This window comes from Parasteatoda tepidariorum, chromosome 7, assembly GCF_043381705.1.
Source record: "Parasteatoda tepidariorum isolate YZ-2023 chromosome 7, CAS_Ptep_4.0, whole genome shotgun sequence".
Lineage (NCBI taxonomy): Eukaryota > Metazoa > Arthropoda > Arachnida > Araneae > Theridiidae > Parasteatoda > Parasteatoda tepidariorum.
In genome coordinates, this window is record NC_092210.1 from 76,223,092 (window position 1) to 76,248,461 (window position 25,370).

The 25,370-nt window shown below is 30.2% G+C and overlaps 1 protein-coding gene across 1 annotated transcript; it reads right to left on the bottom strand.

The window, feature by feature from the left end:
• Positions 1-12,880: 12,880 nt before the first annotated feature.
• On the bottom strand, positions 12,881-19,922 carry LOC122268829 (uncharacterized). The gene is made up of 2 exons (XM_043039322.1): positions 19,517-19,922; positions 12,881-13,113 (listed from the first exon to the last, which is right to left on the bottom strand). Exons 1-2 carry the CDS (start codon positions 19,920-19,922, stop codon positions 12,881-12,883), a joined length of 639 nt encoding a protein of 212 aa, XP_042895256.1.
• Between the last annotated feature and the right edge of the window lie 5,448 nt (positions 19,923-25,370).

Below are 25,370 nucleotides of genomic sequence, written 5' to 3' on the forward strand. Positions count from 1 at the left end.
TTGGAAAAATACGTTCAAGGTACATCAAAGGCTGTGTATAACATCTACACAGGTGACGAATCATGGATCTATGCATATGAGCCGGAAACAAAACAGCAATCAACTGTATGGGTCTTCCAAGACGAGGCAAAACCAACAAAAGTTGTTCGAGGAAGAAGCACATCGAAACAAATGATTGCCTGTTTCTTCGGCATTAACGGTCATGTGGCAACAGTGGCGTTAGAGCAACGCAGGACGGTCAATTCTGAATGGTACACGACCATTTGTTTGCCAGAAGTCATCGGAGAAATTCGAAAAAAGCAGAAGAACAGGCGAATCATTCTTCATCATGACAATGCGAGCTCTCACACATCGACTCAAACAAAGGCATTTCTGACGGAGCGAAAGATCGAACTGATGGGTCATCCGCCGTACAGCCCTGATTTGGCACCCAATGACTTCTTCTTATTCCCACACATCAAAAATAAATTACGTGGACAACGATTTTCGACCCCCGAAGAAGCGGTTGATGCATTCAAAACGCATGTTTTGGAGTTACCTCAATCGGACTGGAAAAATTGGTTCAAACGCATGCAAAAGTGTATTGATCATCATGAAGAATATTTTGAAAAACAATAAAAACCAATTTCGATCCTACATATTTGTTTTTTCCTTATTAGGCCAGAAATATATATAGCAACCCTCGTATTGGACATTCCACGACGTGCTCAAGCATGCCTTGACATGCACGGCTGACACTTTGAACATCTGCTTTAAATTGTGCATAGTATATTGCTGTTGATATGTTCAATAAAGTGTTTTCTCTTGCACCGCCAGTGACGTCATACTTTGTTTTTCGTATTTTTCTCGTAAACTATGGATTGTACAGGAACGCTTCTTTGGGCAGTTTTTATGTACTCCCAAAGAGGAATCCAGCTGTGCAGAGTTTATGCGGTCGTTTTGGGACACCCGGTATTGTCAGCAAAGTGATTGCAATCTAGTATGAGTTGGCGTGAAATCATTGTTATCTTCTAAGCTGTTATATCTGCACGAAAACAAAAGTTGACTATTGATATAAATATGTATGTTTTTAGTTCTGTAAAAAGGATAATTTTATGCTAATTTTTAATCTCCTTTTTTCATAATGTATAATTTTTATCCACTTGGATTTTTTTTGTTTCGTAGTTTGAATTCGTATTGATATTTTCACTATAATACTCGCATGTTTATTTTACCGCCTAATTTTATTTTAAGAATCAGAGTAGATATGTATCCCAAATTAATGATTCTTACTTCATATAATAACTTTACTTATTCTTATGTGCATCTCATTATAATTGTAAATTTTCGTGCTACTGAATACGAACAATGGTGACAGCTACTTTACACAAAGCAGGGTATGAAATAACGTTTTCTTGGTATAGGGAGTTACTTTTAATACCAAGTTTCATAAATATGTTTGTCAAGTTTGAAGATATTTATTAATTGGCTTACATACGCGTTGTTAAAAGTTCACTCTCTTTAAATTCCATTTTAACTTATAAAAAATAAACTTGTTTACATATTTTTGGGGTGAACTGCAGTCTTGAAAAAAAAATTTATATTATTTCCATTTTCCATTCACAGCTTGAAGCACTCTGTTTGCAAAACAGAAAGTACTTTCTGTAAGTAAATTCATGTTTTTTATTTGCTTGTACTTTTAAAAATATTGTAAATACATTATATGTTCCAGTTTCTTTTTGAAGGAACTCAATACATTAAATTATCCATTGTATGTAGAGCTGGTAAGAAAAAGGTTTCAGCAGTGAACGTAAATAAAAAATTCATTTTTAATGTCGATAACTTTTGTCAACAATTGCAAATGAAAAAAATATATATCCATTTATTAAATGTATAATGAACTCAAGCGTGAGTTAACTAGTATCAAATACACGATACACTTAGCAATATGGGGTGAAAGAAGGGTACATTACAGTAGCAGTTTTATTCCAAATTCTTAGTCCATAGTGGTTAGTGGGATGTAGTTTCTTTGTAGGATTTAAGTATTATGGCCGCTTCAGATTCATTTTACTTTTGATATGATGTAGGGATATATATCCCATAAAAATTAATAAAATTGTTCGGTAAGAGCTGATTTACTAAGTAAATATTAAATTCAACATGGCCACATTCCAAAATTATAAAAATAAGGAAAAGAAGTCCCTCAAAGAGATCAAGAAAATCATTCTCTTCATACCAAGAATATTTTTTTGAACATAAATATTCGATGGTTGGGACCGGGAGGCCCAACTGACCGTTAGGAGCATGGGACGAGATCCATGGTTGGTAATTTATTGAATGATAACATAACTAAAAATAAAGCTCCCCGTAATCAATATTAAATTTAAAATAATTTGGCGAAAGCGAATCGCCAAAANTATGGCCGCTTCAGATTCATTTTACTTTTGATATGATGTAGGGATATATATCCCATAAAAATTAATAAAATTGTTCGGTAAGAGCTGATTTACTAAGTAAATATTAAATTCAACATGGCCACATTCCAAAATTATAAAAATAAGGAAAAGAAGTCCCTCAAAGAGATCAAGAAAATCATTCTCTTCATACCAAGAATATTTTTTTAAACATAAATATTCGATGGTTGGGACCGGGAGGCCCAACTGACAGTTAGGAGCATGGGACGAGATCCATGGTTGGTGATTTATTGAATGATAACATAACTAAAAATAAAGCTCCCCATAATCAATATTAACCATATAAGGCAAGCATTTTTGTCGTCAGAAATAAAGAATAAAGAATTATAAAATAGATTCTATAAGTTGTTTTCGATTTAGTCGCTGCAGTGAAGTAATGAGTTTAACATTTATTGTTTAAAAAAATAATCAAAATTTTTTATTTGCTTTTAATGAAATATAATAAAAATTAAATAATTGGTTTAGTTTAATTAAAATTCGATTAAAAAGAAATAAAAAAAATCAGTTCAAGAAATTATAAAAAAATGAAAATGCTAGGAAATATCTAATGCTTATTGTGACATCACAAATTAAGGTTACACTTTTGTATTTTTTCGATTATGTAAATATTAAGCTTATATAAACATTTTCAATTTAAGCAAACAGTATTAACCAAGGAAACATTTTTCACATTAGTATTTTTCTATTGCTAATAAGACTAACCATTTTTTTTATAAAAACATCTATTCAAACGTTATCATTTATACTTTATTATATATTAATATATTCTTGTTGTATACAGTGTTTTATTTTATTTTGTAACCTGTCTTGAGCAGCAGACCCAATTCTGAGCTTACAATCATCAATGCTCAACTCTATAGCCTTGTAATTTTAAAACCAACAAAGAAGACAAGGGAACTCCCGGATCAAATATTGGAAGATATTTGCCTTCGTAAAGAGCTTTTTAATGGAACTAAACCGCATTTGCGTTACATGGAGAGGTAAACCACGAAATTCCCATGGTCTGTCCCAGGCAAGAAAAGAACTATAACCCATGATCTGTCTACCATTAAAAATATTTTACGCCAGCACTGTGGTCGGTACCAGCCGGGAGGAAAATATACGTGCTAAGCAGCCACTTTTGGGATCCGAACTTGGGCCACTTCATTAAGAGGCGAACACTCTATCCCTTTATCCACCGAGGTACTATGTTAACAAACAAATAAGTAAATTCGTGAACCTCAGGGGATAGAGCGTTCGTCTTCGAATGAGGCCTCCGACCACAGTGCTGACGTGAAACATCCTCATTGGTAGACAGATCACGGTTTTGAGTCTCCTTGCCGGCAGGCTAACAGTGAGAGGTTCTCGTGGTCTTCCTCTCCTTGTAACGCAAATGCGGGTCAGCTCCAACAAAAAAAGTCCTTCACGAAGGCAAGTTTCTCTCAATACTTGATCCAGGAGTTCCCTTGTCTTCTGGATTGGGTTCAAAATTACAAGGCTACGGAGTTAAACGTAAACCCATAAATTGGGTCGGCTGTTCAACGACGGTTATAAAAAAATAAAAGATATAAATGAAAATGTAAACATATAAATAAATTCTACCTCACCAGGTTTGCTTCCGTCGTTCATGTATCTGCTTGTTTCTTCTTGCAAATGTGTCTGTGAATTGTATTACTTTTTTTTTGTATTGTGAATTGTATTACTTTAAGACATATTTAATGACTTTATTCATATAAAGTACTGTCATACATTGTATACAGCCATAGTATAAATGGTTTTCACTTGAATTCCTAAAATTCAACGATAGCACTTACGTATTATGAGCCTTGATAATTTCATAGTCAAAATTCAAACTTACCAACACGCATTTTACTAAGCAATTTCGAATCGTACCAGTGAAAATTTATTTAACATTTCGTATGTTAATATCATGTTTAACTCAGCTTGATGTCAAACATACTATCAATTATATCATTATGTATCTACTTTAATCTTTCCATATTTTAGTGTTGTATACAGGATTCACGTGATGATTTTTAAACATTCTTTCCATACATTTGCATCCTGTATTTTCCATGAATGCAATACTTTTTCTTTTATATCATATTTCGTATGTATAGAAGCAATCGTAATGGTGAATTGTAATTTTTCCCCTTTAAATAAAATTTCTGGCCGCATCTGTTAACTCATAAGATACATAAGTATCTAGTTCAAGGCTATGTGCTGGAGATATTATTATTGCCATTCTACACAAATATTATAATTTAAAAATATTTCTTCCACTTTTTTTTATCGAAAAAAAGAATCTAAGGAAAGAAATTCAATCGATTGAAGAGTATTTTTTTGTATACGCCATATGTTCTCTTTGTTTTCTCATTGTACTCTGTCTCTGACATTCCATTATTTAGGGCAGACTTTCATAAATAGGTGTCAAAAAGTGATGATACATTTTATTTTAAATCATTTTTTCTGTTTGTTTGATAAATTATTAATTCAGCAATTTTTATTTTCATTTTTTTAAATATATTTCTTAGAAGAGATCGTTAAAAATTTGACAAAAATAACGAATAATAAAAACGAAATATTTTTTTTTTACTTTGTTTTATAATTTACTTTTTTTTCAAAGAAATTGAAATTATTTATGATGTTTGTCCAGATGTTGCTCATTCAGTTTATTCTTTCTGTGTTTGTTTGTTTAGTGTTTTATTATTGTATTGTATTGTATTGAAGTGAAGTAATAATTGTGTTTCAAAATAAGAATATCAGATTTGTAGATAAAGAATTTTGTTTCGCTTCTACGCTGCTCACTAAATGTTAACAATGCAGCAAGTAGAATGAAATTCTGATCTTATTGTAAAATAAATTCTTAATTTTTGTGGCAAATATTATAAAATTAATTTCTAAGCAGAATTATTTTCGCTAGAACTTAAATTATGCACAAAATGCATTTCTGTCACAAAAATTTTGTCATAACAACTTAAAAAGCTTCAACTTGTAATAAATATGTTCAAATTTACAATCTATACCCTTTTACCCACAGTTTTTTTCCTTAATGTTTAAATGGTTTCTATCCAAAGAAGCCATTCCAAAAGAAAGAGTTCGTGCGTTCTTCTGTGTGTGTGTCTCTCTTATAAATCCAGAATAGTTCATGCAATTATCTTGAAATTGGGAGAGCTGTAGAAAAGATAATTTTTTCCCCATTTCTAAAATTTTGCTCAAATATTTTAATTAGATCGTCCAGGAGGGACATTTAAAGATAAAATTTTCTGATTAGTTTAGCATTAGCCGTTGCTTTAATTTGAACTATAGACTATTCTATTTTTTCAAATATTTTTAATATAACATCAGTGTTGTTAGCAAGCTTACAGATCTATTTAAAATAAAAATAGTTTATTGCACGCTCTCTAATATTCAACTTTTTTTATTCGTTACGTTACCGAAAGTTAATGAGTAACATGAACGTTTTAGCACAGGCGGGTTGCGTCTAAATTCTTTTCAAACCACTTTGATTTTCTTCAATTTATACTTTTAAAATGTAAATCTAAAAGACTAAAAAATTGAAATAAATGGAAATTAAAATAAAATAAATAAGTTAGGTACAATAAAGTAGTTCAGAGAAATGAAGATCTGTCGTGCAGTACAAAAATCAACGTAAGCGGAAAGAAGTGCAAAATTGAGATTTTTATATATTTGGGATTTTTATGTGATAAACAGCATATTGCAATTTTTTTTACATCATTATTTTTTTTTAATTTTCAGAATTTCTATTTCAGCGTTATCAGTGTTTCTAAGAAAAAGAATGTAGTCAAGTCACTTTCCTCGAGATCTATACACTTGTGTTGCTTTTTCTTTTGCATGGCAGAACTAATTCTATAAGAAGATATGTACAATATTACCATACTATTTTTGTGTGCCATTGATGCTTAATAAAATTTGTAAGTTTTCATTGAAATAAAAGCAAATTTTGGAGAAAAAAATCTTATTTGTCTAAGGGTACAGCATAAAATCACTATAATGTCAATTGCCTTTAACCATATCAATTAAAAATAAATTGATGCCAATATTGCTGAATTAATTTTAGTAATAGCCATTTCTAATATAGGGTGCAGTTTTAATATAGATTCTGCAAGGATATATATCTTTATGGTCCATTGAAAGGAATGAGTACCGATAAAATTGCTCAAGTTAAATAAATTTTCAATATCATGAGTTGCCCTACAGTATTGTGAAAACTGATACTGAATGTAGGTAATTTTTATTTTAGTGAGATGAACTAATAAAACCTTGTATTTTTTATTCGAATAACGTTAATCCATAGGGTGAAACAACTTTGGTGACAGATTCACAAATACGTCAACTAGTGAGATCTGTTCATCGAATTATATCTCTGATAAAATTCTGGTGGGGGAGTACTGTGGCGTAACTACCACTACAAAAGTTTAACATCATTCACTAGTATATAAAGCATGCTAACTTGATTCTATCATGAGGTACCTTTTGATAGATGACGGTTGGCATGGTCGATAACTCCTCCCCCACACAACAAATAATAAATAAAAAATTTGAATTATTTAAATTTCATTAATCATTTCTAAATTTGTTTTTCAACTTTTCGCAAGAGCATTGTTCAGCACTGATTTATTTATTTTATACTTTTTCACTAACAAGGAAATGATAATCAGTTAAACTGAAGTGACTAAAGATCATAACTAAAAATTGAGTAGTCGTTATTATGCACGCAGACAGAAATGCCAGAGAATTAGAGATCGACAATACTATGGAAATTGTACTCTGCCGTAACTATTTATAAAGCAAGTTTTGCGGTTTCCATTAATAAATCGTTTTTATTCCTAGTATGGTTAAACCTTCTGATATAAATGCCCGCAATCGCAGAAAAATAATAAATGTTCGATGCACGGGCAATTCAATGTTCGAAAACATCAGAGAATCAGTATATTTAATGTTGACTGTCTCAAGAGTGTCTCGAAAATACAGAGAAAATTAGAGGAAAAAACTAGTGATTCGTTAAACTGCGAAGGACTACAAGCCTTGAACGAATTTATTGCATGACGACGCAACCATATTTTATATAGTCAACGAAGCTGAGGCAGTCAGACAGTGCAAAAAATAATTTTTCACAATTGAGCAATAGAAATATCCTTAATAAATATAATTTGTTTTAAAATCGCCATTAAACAGCTGACCCAATTTATGGGGTTTGGGACTACTAATGTTTAACTCCGCTTCCTCGTAATATTGAACACAATCAAGAAAAGAAGACAAAGGAACTGCTGGTTCAAGTTATTTGGAGAAATTTGCCTTCGTGGATTTGCCTTTTTTATGGAACTAGCCAGCATTTGCATTCCATGGAGAGGAAACCTAATAAAACCTCCTACGGTTAGCCTGATGGCAAGGGGAGTAAATATAGGTTAAAGAAGTAATAAATATAGTCGAATATGAAAACCCTATGTATTCATTATTGAGTATAGTGACATGCAAAAGTGAAACAACATATACTGATTCTTAAGGAACAGCTTAGGATGCTTTTGATGATTTTTATTATCTCAAAAATGGTGTAGAAGTAGAAGCGTAGGAGAGAGATGTTCGTTGCTGCTGGCAAGAACCAAATAAAGGATCTCCGAATTCATAGTAGGAAGCTCTCTAACCCAGCCATTCCCAATTTCTTTTCGGACATGAAACCTTAAATGAATGGCAACTCAGATAATAAATAGTTCTAAGGTAACTGCATCAGCGATTGCAGACATACCAACCAAAGAAAAGCTAATTATTTGGAAAATATTTATTACGAAGATAGGAATTTTTATAACATTTTCTCAATATTAGTCTTAAAACTAGATATATGTCAGACAGTTGAATTCGTAGGTAAAGAGCAACTTGTAGTTCTGAATTTGTTTTTGTTGCATGCATAAACTAAAAATAAACAGAATTGCAGCTGTCATTAAAGTAAAGAAAAAAAGAATTGTTATAAGCGTTGAAATGGTCGTCAGAGGTATATTTCTGTATTGGTGAATTTTATTACTTTATTTTGAATTATAAAATTAGGTAGAAAATATTAATGCAAATTTCTTATAAAAATTTGCATAACTCGTTCAATACATTGTTATTAAAAAATTAGCTAATTCTTTTTTAAATTTCACCGTCTTTTATTTTATTGGCATTTACTCATTGAATTTCACAGAAATAATTAAAATATTAAATGAATAATGAATTATCGTTTGGGCATAAATATAATTGGATAATTCAAAAATAATTATCTTTTTTTGAACTAACTCTCGAAGCCCTTCTGACTCTTCCGGGAACCCTACAGCTGTGTACCACGCAACATTTTTTAGAAACCGCTGTTCCAGTAATCATAGTCTTTTTACCATTTGGAAAATATGGTCTTAATAGCCTATATTTTGGAGATCAGAAATTTTAATTTAACATTTTTCTTATTTCGCTACATAATTATAAAGTGAATTTAATGTATGCCATATGCCATTGCAACGACCACTATATAAAGCTTTCTAACTCTCCCTGGACTGAGGTGAACCACTATGGTTAGTGCATAGTAGTTGCTATAAGGTGTTCAGCGTAGCCCTAGGACTCCGTGGGACAGTCTCAAGGCTCCAAGAGTTAGTTTTCTTATTATGACAACAGTAATGATTTTTGAATTTTGCTATTATATTTATTCCCAAACAATTATTCTTTTAATATTTTGGTTATTTTTGTGAAATTATTTGGGTAAAATTTTTTTAATAACTGTATACAATATATTGAATTAATTTTACAATGGATACGCATTTATAAAAATATGCATTACTATTTCCCATCTAATTTTTCCATTGAAAATAAAGCAATTATATTCACCAATACAGAAATATATATCTCCTATAACCATTTCAGTTCTATTTTGTTTTCCCTTCAACCAAAGCTTGTGATTCTGCTTTTCTTATTCATTTTTAGCTCATGTATGTAACAAAAAATAAATTTAGAACTAGATTAGTCGTTGCTCTTCACTTTGCTCAAAAATAAGTAAATGCTGTTTTAATTTTGAATTTACGAATACTCATATTTTTTTTAAATTCGACTATGTTACAGAGCTATTTCGACAAATTTTTGCTAATTTTGTGAAAGCTTTTTTTACAATGCAAATAAAAAATGCCCTGAAATTTCCATGGCATTGTTTATCATTTTTATTGCGTATACTTTTTATTGTTACTTTTTTAACATTTGAACTAATTTTTGTATACAATTCGATTAAAGTTACATAATCAAAAGCAAGCTGTTTTATAATCCTGTATATCAAGTGCTTTTTCTTTCCCCTCCTGAATGCATTTTCAGAATCGAATGAAATATTTCTTATACACATTTATCTTTTCTCAAAATTCTGTAGTTGACAACACTTCAAAAGATAGTTTGGAATTTTGACAGAAAGTTTCGTTTAATAAATACTAAATCATGACTAACTTTTTTTTTTCATTTGCGACTCTTGAGGAATGACGTAAATGTCAACCACAGAATATTTTTTAAAGCTTTTTATTTTTTAGTTCTTAAATTAATTTTTTTTTCAGTTCGCAGAAGTGTAAATCGTTACTTTCTGAATTATTAATTTTGATGCTGGCTTCAACAGATTTTTCGGTTTTTTGTTTCAAAATTATTTAATAATTATGCCAATAATCATAGAAACTATGAGTAATAATAATAAAATAATCCTGAAACAGCTCATTGGATTCTGGATCATAGAGGTTGGGGATCTACAATCTTATGACCAATGATATGATGGTTGCAGTGGTGTAATTATTGCGCACGTGCCGCATTTGTTTCTCAGACTCATCAATCTGCGGTTGAAGGGCTTCAAGGCACTACTGAGGATTGAACCCTAGTTCTCAAGCCAGCTTATAAAAATTATTATAAATAAAAATATCATCCTGAAAACTGTGATAAATAATAATAATAATAAATAAATATAATAATAATATTAATAAATATAATAATAATAATAATAATAAATAATTATAATAATAATAGTAATAAATATAATAATAATAATAAAAATATAATATAAAAATAATAGTAATAATAACTATAAAAATAATAATAATAATAATAAATANTTATAATAATAATAAATAAATAATTAATCTAATAATAATAATAATAAATAATAAATCTAATAATAATAATAATAAATAATAAATCTAATAATAATAATAATAAATAAATAATAATTCTAATAAATTAATGAATAAATGTAGCTATAAAAAGCTTGCACCCGCTTTAATTGATGCTTGAAAAAAAAACGAGAACGAACTTGTTTAATTTAGAGAACTTCATTAATTGTGCAACCGATAGATGGTTTAAAAAAAACACAAATAAATAAGTTTTCAACGTTACTTTGTATCATTAATTTTCGGAAAAAAAACATATGGCAGTTTGATAATCTAAATTTGATAAGAAGTCAAGAGTAAATTGAAGTTTTTTTGAAAAATGATCCGCAACTAATTATTCAGTGACAAATTCTTATTATTTGTCATGGCTTGAGGCAGCTTACATAAATCTTTGTCAAAATTGAATCTCTAAGAAAAAAATAATGAAAATTCTTTTGTCTCTCAGGATAAAGAATGTTTGAAATAAAAATCCCTTCAACTAGGATTTTTTTTAAAAAAGAAAATTCTTAAGGGTGTGTATGACAGTAACATCGAGAGTGTTTTTTGTTACGAAAATCACGAAAGGCCCACTTTTTAAAGAGAAGACTTTGTTATCACGTTTTTGAATAAATAAATAAAAAGTGCATCAATGCCTACAATTTTCATATTATTATATGTTTCGAATATTTCTTTCTGTACACGATACAATGTTGAAATATCTCATAGATTGATTCACTGCATATACATCGGGCAGAAAAAAAAGACTCAGATAAAGTTAATGTAGAATTAAAGTGAAGTAATTTATTTTAAATTTGTCAGTTCATTTCTTTTGTCTATCACTGTAATTATAAAATACTTAAATCACTTAGTTTATATATGTTTTTTGGCTTTTTTTTTTAACAATTTTAAACAAAATATCTGCTATTTTAGAGTTGTCTATCAAGGTAAACCAAAACCGTTCATTTGTTCTATTTGGACTAAGTTAAATTACGAGTTAAATAAATAAGTTAACTAAGTTAACTTAAGTATAACCCTTATACGAGAATACCCACATTCACTACCAACTTCTTAAAAGTTTCAGCTACGTACTGAAGGCCGACCTTATTACTTGTGAATAACCCTGTCTGGCAAATATAGTTTTGGCAGTGTCAGTCACTGATGGTTTGTTGTAGACTGTATCCACGAGACTTCTGAATATCTTTTGCAGTAATGTGTAATCAATAAATAGTTTTCCCAACTCGGGAAAAAAGACCGATTCTTACAACTTACCATGAGTTTACCTTCACTTATGTTAGTGTCATAGGCTCTGTTATAAGTTACTTTGCCTTAATATAAGTATGACAAGATTCTTTTACATTCCTGATGCGAGATGACATCCCTCGGCACTCCGATATTTGATTGCCACGTTGATGACCTATGTAAACTTTCAATTGCTATGTGACCTTCGTTTATTTTCTTAAGAATTTCATTTCTCTGTGACTCGGGAATAATGGTTTTGTATTTCGGTATATCTTCTTGTATTGAAAGTTCATGTCAGACTGGTCAAAATTAAATAGCTTTTGATTTGACACTGTGTTTAAAGAGCCATTTTCAATTAGATTTTTTTTAACTTCAGTGGACGGTAATTCTTCTTTCTGAGCTTTTCTTTTGTCATGTAATGTCTTATATGATGCTTCTAATTATGGCATTACATTGCTTAATTCTTATTGCTTAATTGCATGGAGCTCAATTTCAGAATCGGAAAGATCTGTTTCATTTTTTTTTCTTTTTGCAGTAGTGTCACGACAGAGCATTGGTTGTTTTCACTTTCGTTCCTGATAAGTATTCCATAAAACTCATGAGGCGCATGATCTGATAAGTATTCTATAAGCGCAGCTGTAGTGCATGAGACGTATTCGAAATATTTGCTGCATAGCAAGCAAATGTCCCAAGAACATCAAAGTGAATATGGAAAAGAATGGTTTTTGATTGGTTTCATTCATAAATGATAATCTAATTAAACAGTTTTGAAACTTTTTTGCAGCCTGATTAATGGGACTAGAGTTTCGCTCTCTATTTGCACACATAGCTGTTCTGTCTCTAATAAAGTTTGAGATGCATTAGCTATTTGTCTTCTTTCATCTATGACACCTTGATCAAAAAGTTCCCGGAATTTATTCAGAAAATTAAAAATACAAGTTTATTCAACTAAATCTATATTGTCCCCTTCAAAGTAATCCCCATCTACTGCAACACACTTACGCCAGCGCTTGATCTAATCCTCGAAAAAATTTTTATATTCGGTTTTCGGTATGTCCATCAGTGCTTCCTGTGATTTTTACATTGATGAACGCCATTACCATTTGATGAGCGCCATTCACTTGCCTGATATCTGGATTGCGTGTCGTACTCATAAACCCACGTCTCGTCTCCAGTAATGATCCTTTTGATGAATGTGGGATCGGATTCAGTCTCGCATATCATGTGTTTTGAGACGTCAATACGGTCTCTTTTTTGAATGAAATTGAGGTCTTTAGGCACCAACTTTGCTGCTACACGACGGAAACACAAATCATTAAACAAAATGTCTTGAACGGATCCATAAGCAATGTTCAAGCCCTCCGCTATCTCTCTGATGATTAATTTGGGGTTATTGATCAACATTTATTTTACTTTATCAATGTTTTCGTCGGTTTTTGATGTCGATGGTCTGCCACTGCGTTCATCATCTTCGATTGACTCACGCCCACTTTTGAACCTCTCGTGTCGCTGGTAAACGACCGTTTTCCTTAGAGAATTGTTGCCGAAACACTTTTTCAACGTTCGCGAACCATTAAATCCGTTTTTTACGCAAATTGAATACAAGATCGTTGTTGCAAATTTAAATCCATTTCCAAAATTGTAAAAAATCGCCAACACACACAGAGATAGATGTAATCTTGGCTACGTAGCTTTTGCAAATGTCAAGCTATGACGCTAAGATTTAGAGGGGATCAACAGATGTACCAACTTAACAAAACAAAAAAACAGAACTCAAATCAGAACGATGGTAGCGCCACCCGGGGGTTATTCCGGGAACTTTTTGATCAAGGTGGTATAGTATTTGCCTTCCTTTCAGCTTGCAGTTACAGTGCTCCTGAACCATATGCTGATGAATTAATTCGCACTTAGGTGAATAATGAGATAGTGTTGGTGTTACACACAGAGCTTTCTTAATTTTTTCCCCAGCTCGTCACTTTGATTAGGATCCCGAAACCTTTCCCTTAGAAATATTTGCCATAGTCCTGCCTATGGTAATCTATGTTAATCTACGGTAGCTATAAAAATTCATATGGCAAGACTACATACTCCTATGGTTAGCATAGAAATTTGCATGGCATTCATATTGCAAGACACAATAAGCCTATGGTAACCATAGAAGTTCTTTTGGCATTCATATTGCAATACGGCATAAGCCTATGGTATTCATAAAATTTGTATAGTATAAGTTGAGACACCAAAACCTTATGGTTCGATTTAGCTGAAATACCATAGGCATATTGCAAAATAATAGGAAAACACTATATCCAAGCTTTATTCATATAGGAGAAAGGACATGATTGGGGAAAGAAGCAGGCTTGCTTTACTGCAACTTCGATGAAGCAGATAAATTTTGAGATAATTAAACCAAAAATAGTAGTATTTTTCAATAAAGTTCACCCACCTTATAGAATTTTACAGTTCTTTAAAATTACTTTCAATTATTTCTTGTGGATAGGCTTAACAAATTTTATAATTATATTTTCGAAGAAAAAAATTGCATACGATCCATGGAGAGCTAATTGGGCTTACAAATGTTGAATATTTAAAAGGTAGATTATCTTGCTGGTCATTAAGACTTATTAATTAAATATACAAAAAGCGTTTAAGAATATTAACTTGCAACCAACTTTTTAGCCAGAAATCTTCAGCCAAATTATTTAAATAATGACGTGTGGTATCAAGAAGTTGGCTAAATTGGCTTTACTTTTGACAGCGTCCTTTTTCAATGACGCGCATATAAAGGATTTCTAATGCACTCTACGAGCGTTAATAAAATACTACTTTTAATTGGCTTTTGATTAGGCAGGTCACGAGGAGATTTAGTTTCTACGGCTTCTCCTTATTTACTTTATTTAAAATTTATGAGTTTACTCGAAATATCAATTGAATTGCATTTGTTTTTAGTTTTGCACTCGCTAGATCTGAAGTGAAATAAAAATTTTATTATGATTTTAATCTTGTTTTCACCATTTCCTACAAATACTTCAATCCAAATTTAAATGTCACATATTTTCTAATATCGGACTTTTGCAACAATTGCTTTCTGTAGATAATCCATTTGACTTGCTTGCAATTGACAGTGCTGGTGGTTTTTACCATCATAATTCAACTGAAAAATATTTGACTTTATCTATTGATCAACCTTGCGCGATATGTATGGGCTTTCACTTCAAAATCTATATCAACAGAAATGTAAAACTTTTTTTCATCGAATGTTGCTTTCAAATCTTGCTGGAATTCGGCTTTTTTTACTATCGAACATTTTAAGTGATCACAATGCAGTTTTTACAAATTCATTTCTTAAGAAAAAATTACTAATCATTACAAAGTAGAAAAGCTTTTAACTACAATTCATAAGCCTGAAACAAATGGTAAAGTAGAGATGCATTGACAATGAATAATCACACTTTTAAATTGTGAAATTAATGAAAACTCTTTAAGAAAAATTGGCCAAAATATTGAAAGAAGTTGTTCAGGAAAATAATTTGACACCTCAATTAAGAACTTTTTTTTTGGTATAGATATTAAAAAGCATTTTTCCAAAGGAAAATACCTTAAAAGAGGCTATTTATTCTCCAATTGAGGAAGATAGAAAAACTCAGTTGAAAGGATAAACAATTCTACGAGAAGTTTAAGCTTCTAGGTTAGTGGATACAAACTTTTCACCGGGAGGACGCAGTCATGTATGATGAGCTTAAACAATATAATGCTAGAAAATTATCACCAATTTTTAGTGGCCTTCATAAAATATTTCAAAAGAAGGCCGATTAAAATTACTAAATGGATAAAAAAGATACTGTTACACTGAAAAATTTTTTTAAAAATTTTGCATATATTTAAGCTATAAAATACAGTCAAACCCCGCTATAGTGAACCTTCAAGGGACCGAAATTTCGGTTCACTATAATCGGGAGTTCACTATATCCGTTACGCAGGCAATTTTACTAATAGTTCCCAAACTCCTCCCTTTTATTACATTATATTCATATAAATAAGTGAAAAATATTATGTAGTAGCAAAAAATGTGTTATTTTTCATCACTCTTCGTCTTACGTACAAATAAAAATTAGTAATCTTTAACTGATGAGCAATCCTCAACATCAGATATGGAAACACTTCCCGACTCTCAGATAAATTTTTCTGAATTTCTGTTATTCCGCTTTTTAAACCTGTCTAACCTGCCATTCGAGCACATAAAAGTAGTTTCTATAGATGGTTTTAAGAATCGGTATATCTATTTATTTTAAAGTAGAAATTTCAAAATTATTACAAAGAGAATAGGGGGGAAATCAGTCGAAGACAGAAAAAAGTTCATTATATCCAACTTCCACACTTTTTTGGTTCACTATATCCACTAATAATAACATTATACACGTGTATAGTTGCAACGACATGCACGGGACCGAGCATTTCGTTCACTATATCCGGGAGTTCACTATAAGCCGTGTTCACTATAGCGGGGTTGGACTGTATTACATACTAGAGAAATTATGCATCGCGTAATGTCAACATATAAAGTTATTTAAAGGAAAGATTAAAAAATAGATTAAATGGACAAATAATAAGATGAGGAAAGAATAAAAATTACAAACATTGCTCCTACGAACATGTTTCCCCTTTTTTACAGATGATCCACTCCTTCACTATTTTAGAAATATAATGTGTTTACCCATATACAAAATAATATGGGAAGGTGGTTGTTGTGTGAGGTTGAACCGTATACAAATTGAATATGTTTTTTGATTAAAATGTGAAATTGAAACAGGATCTTTCGCGACAATATTACTTTGATGCGTATTTCTTCTTCCTCTTGGGGACTGCAGTTACGTACACAGTTAAAAGTCCTTAAATATATAGAAAATAAAATTCTAGATTCAAAACACGTGTGTTCGCTTTTCTTTTTACACAATTTTTCTAAAAAAGCTTTCCGAAAAATGAATTTTTATAAATATGTTAATAAATGAATTATGCATAATAATAAAACAATGGGTAATAATAATAAAGAATAATAAATGAATGTTTAAAATATTTATAATTATCAAACTTGAGAAAGTGTCCATTTAAGAATATTATTAATTAGTCTTACAGCAATGAACTTCTATAAAATTTACAGAAGAACTTTGGAACACTTATATGAGTCTTTTGAAATTAATTTCATGCTTAAAATAGTTAATCTTATAAAATTTATGACGTAGAAAATTGTTTTGCTAGAAATATACCAATCAAAAAACTACTGTGATTAATGGATACTAATGCTTGGAAATAAACTCATTAAGAAAATTCATAAGTTGCCAGTGGTCTATATGTATTGTGCCATATGTTATACAAATCGAGATTAATTCTTCTTGTGACTTTTATTAATTCCTCAAATAACTTTACGGATGACAGTTGATAACGCAAAAGAAAATATTGCAACCAATTTCCTTTCAGAAACCTTGGATAAAAAGCGGGACTGTTCAAATTTGTGTGGCCTTTTTATAATGTAATTTATTGTAAAACTGCGACACCCTAATAGTTAAATCCCTACACCATGAATGGAGAAATTTTTTCATTAAAAATTTGCATTTATGAGGCTCTCTCTCTTTAAATATATTGTAGTTCTGCAAATGATTGTAAAAAAGAAAGAATAAAAAAATGCCCTTTAATAAAGAGGAAGAAAAAGCAGATTTAGTTAGATTTAAAAATAAAAAACATTCTCCCTCTCATTTCAGAATCAAAGAAAATAAATACATTGCAATTTAACAAATAATAAAATGTACTAAAGCACTTTACTTTAGCCACCAAAAAAATAATTTTGCTATTTTATGGCTATTTATTGAAAACATTAGATAGTTTTTCCTTAAAAGCTTTTAAAATACTTTTCAAGCCAAGTAACAGGAAAACATTTCTTACAGACACTTTAAGAAAATGAATATCCTAAGCGATTTATTAGCATTAGATAAGAAATATAAAGTTTAATTTAAGTAGCAGAAAATGTTTGGAATAGACACATGCTCAGCAATTTTCATTACAAATTTGACTTAAAATACTTATAAATACTTAAAATATTTATGTAATCTAACCTATTAAAGTATTTTGAGCAGACTTGTTATAACTGTTTTTTAATTTTAAAATTTTAAAATTTAAAATTCTTTTAAGAACAAATAAATATTTGAAATTATTAATAATAAATGCCGTTAGTAAATTTAAGATTCCCAACAGGAGAAATATATATTTATTTTAATAATTTTTCATAAAAATAAAAATAATTTTTCATTCTATAAGTTTAAACTTAAATTACTTTGAAACTTTCACTTTTTAACTTTGAAATCAAAATTTTTGAGCTAGTTTTGTTTTTACTTCCAGACTGATGCAAAAATCTGTATTTTCTGCAATTAAAAATTTAAATAAAACAACAAAAATAATGAATAATCATTAAAAATTGTATTTCACGTAGAGTTTTCCTTGAACAACCGTATTTTATAATTGTGTAGAAAACTTTTTCAACAGCGAAATACTCAAAAAGTAAAATTAACAGTAACGAGTTCAAAATTTTGACTGGTTGTCCTGCCTAAATTTTTATGATTTTACTTTTCAGATTCATATTTGAGGGTTAAATATCATTTGCTCTAATTAATTAACGGGGGGATCCTAAAGGCGACTTTTGAAATTTCTTCAAGCGACATTCTGAAATCTCGCTAACCTAGGTTTCTGGAAGATATTTCGGGGAGATATATTACAACCTTATTTCAAGTTCTTTTTTTCATTTTATTAATAATATTTTAATACATTTATTATTATTTAAATTATTTGTTAATACTAAAAAATAATGTTGATCCAAGAAATAATATCGAACTTAGCGAGATTTAAAAAAGTCGCCAAAAGGTGGGCTACTCTAGGATTTTACCTTAATTAACATACTTAAAGTTATGCCTACGAAAAACTAGTATCTATTTCGTGAAGTTACGTTGAGTTGAATTCTAATACGAAACATTAGATCATGAGATTAAAAGTTATTCAGGTTGTCTACCTTTCTTGAGTGCTGAGAGCTTTATAAAGCCATCAAGAGTAAACCAAAGGAATTAAGTCAAATCGTAGGAACACTTGTTAATAGCTAAAAATGACAATTATAATAGCAAATCAAATAATTTAATTAAAACACTATGCTATGCATAATTAGCAATATTTTAACAAAAAATATGTTTACTGTATGTATGTTTCTTGGGTCCAATGACTTGATAAAATTGGAAATTTATAGCGTGTATTTAACAGCATTTGAATAACATATTATCAAACGTGGTCATGCCAAAGTCATCCAAAAATATAAATACCGTATTCCTGTTTCCGATTTTTGTACCAACTTTGACGTCACATTTTCTCAGTTTATTTCCGATACTATGAATCGTGAAAGTGCTTTTCTTTCTTCCCTTGTCCACGCATTCACAATTAAAATTTGCTTATGCAAAACTTTAGTGATTTTGACTGCTCATATTGAATATCTTTTTAAAAGTACCAAAATACAAAAATAGAACCTAAAAGCATAAAAAAAATTACGGAACATATAATTTAAAGCTACTTTGCAAAATTTCACTAAAATATGAGACAGTATTTTTTCTCACAAAAGTTTTTGTTTAGTGTTAATTTTGTTTCAAAGTTTTTAGCTTTCGACCTTACCTAAACTAATACCGAAAGGCNTAACCTCGCTAATAAAAGGTTTCTTCCTTGGCCTCCTACCCCGAAGACCACTCATATGGAGAACATTTCTAATAGTTTGTGGCGTCACTGACTTGCCAGAAGTTGACGCAAAGTCGTTGGCTAAATTTCGAGCACTTTGAGTTGGATTTCTTAGGGCCATTTTAACAACATGCCTCCTTTCCCTGTCATTTACTTTGACTGGGCCACCAGATCGGGGTTTATTTTTCGTGGATCCTGTTTCTTCCACTTTTTTAATAATGGAACGAACTGTTGAAAAGCTCAATTTTAACTTTTTTCCAATATCCCGATAACTTTTTCCTAATTCACGGAGACTTATTATCTTTTCTCGAGTGGAGCCTGGAATTTCACACTTCTTCGGACTCATACTTAATGAATAGAGAAATTCAAAATAACACTGAACGTAACTTAATACTCTAGTCTTAGTACAAGTTATAAATTGGTTTCAGTAAGTGAATATAAGGTTTTATTCTTCTTATCTGTAGTGGTAGTAATGCAATTCGAGTGTGCCAATATTTTTTTTGTAAAATAAAATGCGTTTTTTCTATGGAAATATTTTATTAACAATGACGGGAATTTTATATTTTGTGATTTAGTTTTCATTTGAAAATTGAGTGTAATATAGTTTAATTGGTAAAGTTAGAACTTTTCGTTGCGTAAATATTTGAAACTATATTGATGTGCCAATACTTTTTTTACCGACTGTATGTTTCTTGGGTCCAATGACTTGATAAAATTAGAAATTTATAGCGTGTATTTAACAGCATTTGAATAACATATGATCAATCGTGGTCATGCCAAAGTCATCCACAAATACAAATACCGTATTCATGTTTCGATTTTTGTACCAACTTTGAAGTCACATTTTCTCAGTTTATTTCCGATACTATGAATCGTGAAAGTGCTTTTCTTTCTTCCCTTGTCCACGCATTCACAATTAAAATTTGCTTATGCAAAACTTTAGTGATTTTGACTGCTCATATTGAATATCTTTTTAAAAGTACCAAAATACAAAAATAGAACCTAAAAGCATAAAAAAAATTACGGAACATATAATTTAAAGCTACTTTGCAAAATTTCACTAAAATATGAGACAGTATTTTTTCTCACAAAAGTTTTTGTTTAGTGTTAATTTTGTTTCAAAGTTTTTAGCTTTCGACCTTACCTAAACTAATACCGAAAGGCTTTTAGAGCGTCCTTATTTGGAATTCCATTGTTTAGCAACCATAATAAGTTAACAGCTCACAAATTAAAAAAAAAAGATTGTCAAGTACTAAGTTGCAAACTTAATGATTCACGTTAACTGCCTTGTATACCAATAATTTTTGTGTAAACGGTGTCTTAAGTTACACAAAAACGTATGATATATAAATTAACATGCATTTTTCCGCTACACTTGTATTTTTGACCCTGGTATAAATATCGTAATATGGGCAATCAGCAATCTAAAATATAAAATACCAATTGTTAGGCAGAAGAGCCGTTGAAAATTTAGAGCATTAATGTTAATTTCACTCTTTGAGTATTTCACTCAGTCCCTGGAGCCATTGAAAAAATCAAAAAATTTTTGTACAAAATCACAAAACTCGTTCATGAAAAGATAATTTCACACATAAAAATCGTTTGCAAATACTTACAGTTCATATAAATTATTCTTATAATCTATATAACTAAAGAAGAAAGTTTAAATGCGTGCATGACTGCATATGTACCTTGTGCAAATCTAAATTCTGAACCAATCAGCATTAAATTTGGTGTATATGTTACGGTGAAACAATGAAATCTGGAGAATGTTGACATTCACCGGTGAATGTCAACATTCACGTAGTCGCTTGGTGTATGCCCGAAATATTTGCTAAATACCCTTATTTCTGACTCTCACCGGTGAATGTCAACAATCACATAGTCGCTTTGGTGAATGTCCGAAATATTTGTTATATCCAATTTTATATTAATTTATTCGTTAATATTATTATATTTATTTGATATATTTATATTTATTCTATATTTTAATACTTACTGACGATAGATTAGAAGAAACATCAGTGTTTGGAGTATGGGGCAAATATATACCGGACAATGGCACTTGTCCATAAAAAACATCTATGTAGGGTATACCAGGCAAATGTATACCGGGCAGTGGCACTTAACGTTAAAAAAACATCAGTGTAGGGTATACTGGGCAAATGTACACCGGGCAGTGGCACTTGACCTAAAAAAACATCAGTGTAGGGTATACCGAGCAAATGTATACCTGGCAGTGGCACTTAACCTTAAAAAAACATCAGTGTAGGGTTAAAATATCGAATAAATGTAATTATAACCACGAATAAATTCATATCAAATCGAATGTAATAAATATTTCGGACATTGACCAAAGCATATCTGTGATTGTCGACATACACCGGTGAGGGTCCGAAGGTACAAGCATGTAATGAAATATTCGATCTTTCACCGACGTATTTGGTGTTTGTCGACATTCACCGGTGAAAGTCAACAACCACCGATTTCGGTCTTTCGCCGTGACATATATACGTTCAAAGACAAGATGGACCTTATTGTCCACTTTTTATCGCTACATCCAAAAGAAAGCATTTTTCATAGAATTTTATGTATATTTTTTAGTATGGGTCATTTGCTGATTGAGCTCTAATCAATCGAAAACTAGTTTTAATGCACGTTCTTACGAGCTATTTATCTCAGATAATCGCAAGTAAAATCGTCAATAATTATTTCGAAACTTATAGGAATAACGTCACAAAATTTTTATTTCAAAAGGTATATGAAACCACGCAATTTATATATTGATTTTTTCATAGCGTGTTTTTATAAACTTAATTAGTGAAAACTTTACAAGAACAAATGAAATTTTACCTATTAAGTTCTAAAAAAATAATGGCTAATTCTGAATAACACATTCAAGTTATTAGTTAATCTTTTTTTTAGTCTACATTAATCTACATTTAAGTTATTAGTTAATCCTTATTTAGAACTTCTTACTCAGATTATAGAAAATCTAATAATATAAAGCTGCACTGCATGCAATAAAAAATTGAAAAATAAATATTATATATTGTGTTACATGAATGTTTACAATAATTATAATTAAGTACTTATTTATTTCGAAGGAGAATCATTAAAAAATTTTCACTCATCGGTGTTAAAAAATTTCTATCGCAATGTTTTGTTTCGTATTTTTACAGAAAGTAACAAATGAAAAATAAATTTATTTTTAATCTAAAATATTTGTTTTGGTTTTAAAAAAATGAAATTAAATATAAAAAACTATCCGGGTTAGACTAGGACATCCTCAAAATGTCAATATAAACATGAAAAAAATATCTCTAGCATTCTTTTTTCTTGTTTTTGGTAGACTAATCCTGGTAGTTCCGAAGATAAATGTGGTCCTACATATCTATGTTATCACTTGTCAGAGAGATCTAATCCCAATTTCTATGGGTGTCAGTACTAAGTTGTTTGACGTCTTTCTTTTTCTTCTATTTCTACCTGTATTTTCTTCCTCAAGCACTCCTTTTATTTGTTCGATTTTCTATTTTTTTCCCCCCACAGTTAGGACTTGGGACCTTAGTGCATCAAAGCAACTTCGATGTCATATCAGTGGTTTGTTTCTTATTATGCCACTAACAAGGTGTTTTTCGCCAAAACAATAGTTTTAAGAAATTGTCTGTTATTTGCTGTCACATGTATTTTCTTGAGCGAATAAAAACTAATATTTCTCAAATATTTCAGAAAAAACAAAAGGTGCAGACGAAACTTTTAATACTAATGATGTTAAAATCAAATTGTTTGATGCGACTTTCTCAAAACTTGAAGACTCGATGCCAAAAGAGGCTATAAATTTAAAAAAAAAATCATAGATATTTTCACGCATTTCTATTTTTAAATTTTTATTTCTTGAGAACAATTTGACAAATTTCATTCATAATTTTTATTTTTTGAGAACAATTCGACAAATTTAATTTAAAATTGTAATTCATCATTTGAAAAAATAGTCGTAAATTAAGTTTAAAATTATGTATAAAATTGCATATCTTATCCAAACGTTTTTCAACTATTATTAAATAAAATAATAAAAACTAATAACTAAATATGGAATTTTTTTGCTCGGAGTTATTAAGGAATAATGAGTAAAAAAATAATACACGAACGCTGATAAATGAATTTTACAATTATAAGTAAAATAAGTTTCTGTTTGCTTAAAAAATCTCGTGATATAGCAAGATACTTATAAAGTAAAATTAATATTAAGAGATGTAAACTTCCAACCGCTCCCCTGCCTAAACATTCGGAACATATTTTTCAAAATATGACTACCCATATTTGGAGAATCAAAAACCTCAATCAATGGAAAAAAGCTATGGATATTGAGAGAATATATCTATTTTTTGTCTGATTTTATTTCTTAAAATATTGTTTGAAATAATAAATTAGCATACTTAGCCATCGAGCTTTTAAAATTGAGTCTTAGTAATCAGGTAATCAGATCAAAAGTTATTCAGGGTGTTAATTTTTTCTTTAGTGCAATGAAACTTCTGAAGCAAAGTCAACGGTTGTTTCTTACAATTTACTCCACTTTATAAATAGGTATTCTTCATATAAATTAGTCTCTGGATCTTAAATAGGAGATACGCGAAACTTCAATATGAACTACACGATATGGTTGTAAATTAATGTTTCATATATCAACTTAAAAGTCATTTATTAGTTCCCTAAATCATTTTTCATGCAGTTGTGTGTTCTTTAGCTTTGTAGCTAATTATCATTGCACAATTTGTATTCTCAGTTTTTCTTCAAAATTATGTATAACGTATTCGTAAGAATATGCATTGATAATCCTTGATATAGTGGTATTTTGAAACTCATTTATAGTTCGTTTACCAGGAGGTAGCACTTGGCTCCGCTTTCATCACGTGGTATCCTACGATACTATTTCTCTATTTTTCGGAGAAGGATGTGAACAAATCTGAACAAGGTTGCTATTTGGTGATCGTATGTCAAAAACATTTATTTTGCAATTTTCATGTGCATTTTTTAGCACTAAATATTTCATAAATTTAATGACATTTCTTTCTTTTGAGTGAATAGTATGACCTTTTTGAAACATTTTGCTGCAATATATTTAATTAGCTAGAGTAACAAAAGCTAAAATAGCAGATGATAAAGCGAAGAATTCACTGTTAACGTTTGGCGAGCAGTAAGGGTTGTCTCAATTTCAGGCGCGGGGACGTTTCTCCCAATACTCCCAGTCCATAAACGAACTCGTCGTCCGAGGAGGTGGAGTCAAGTGCCAACTCCCGATGAACGAACTATAGCTGTGCCCTCAGTTTTTTTCTAAGGCTTAATGTATTCGTCAGAACATTCGTTTTAGTCTGTTGTTCTTTATTTAGTAAATTAAAATGCATTTCGTGAGCCCTTTCAAAATTTAAAACTTGTTTAGGACATTTCAACCGTCTCATTATACATAAAATTACCATTCATTAAAGCATTTCTTAACTTTAAATTGTTTTTTGTACAGAGATTTTATCACTCGTTCCATTTGAAAAGTTACGTTCCTTTGTTTAGATGAAATAAAATATTATTTATTCCATACAAAAATGCAGGATTTTTTTTAAAACAGTCAAATTTATCATGTCATTCATTAATTAATCGAATTTTGATAAGAATAATTTAAATAATTTAAAATTGCCCTGAAAAAAGTTAATTATATTCAAAAGTAGAGTGTATAAAGTTTAAAGAACTTTCTACGTGGATATAAAACGAGGTACAACTAAGAAAATTCTATTCATATGAGCCA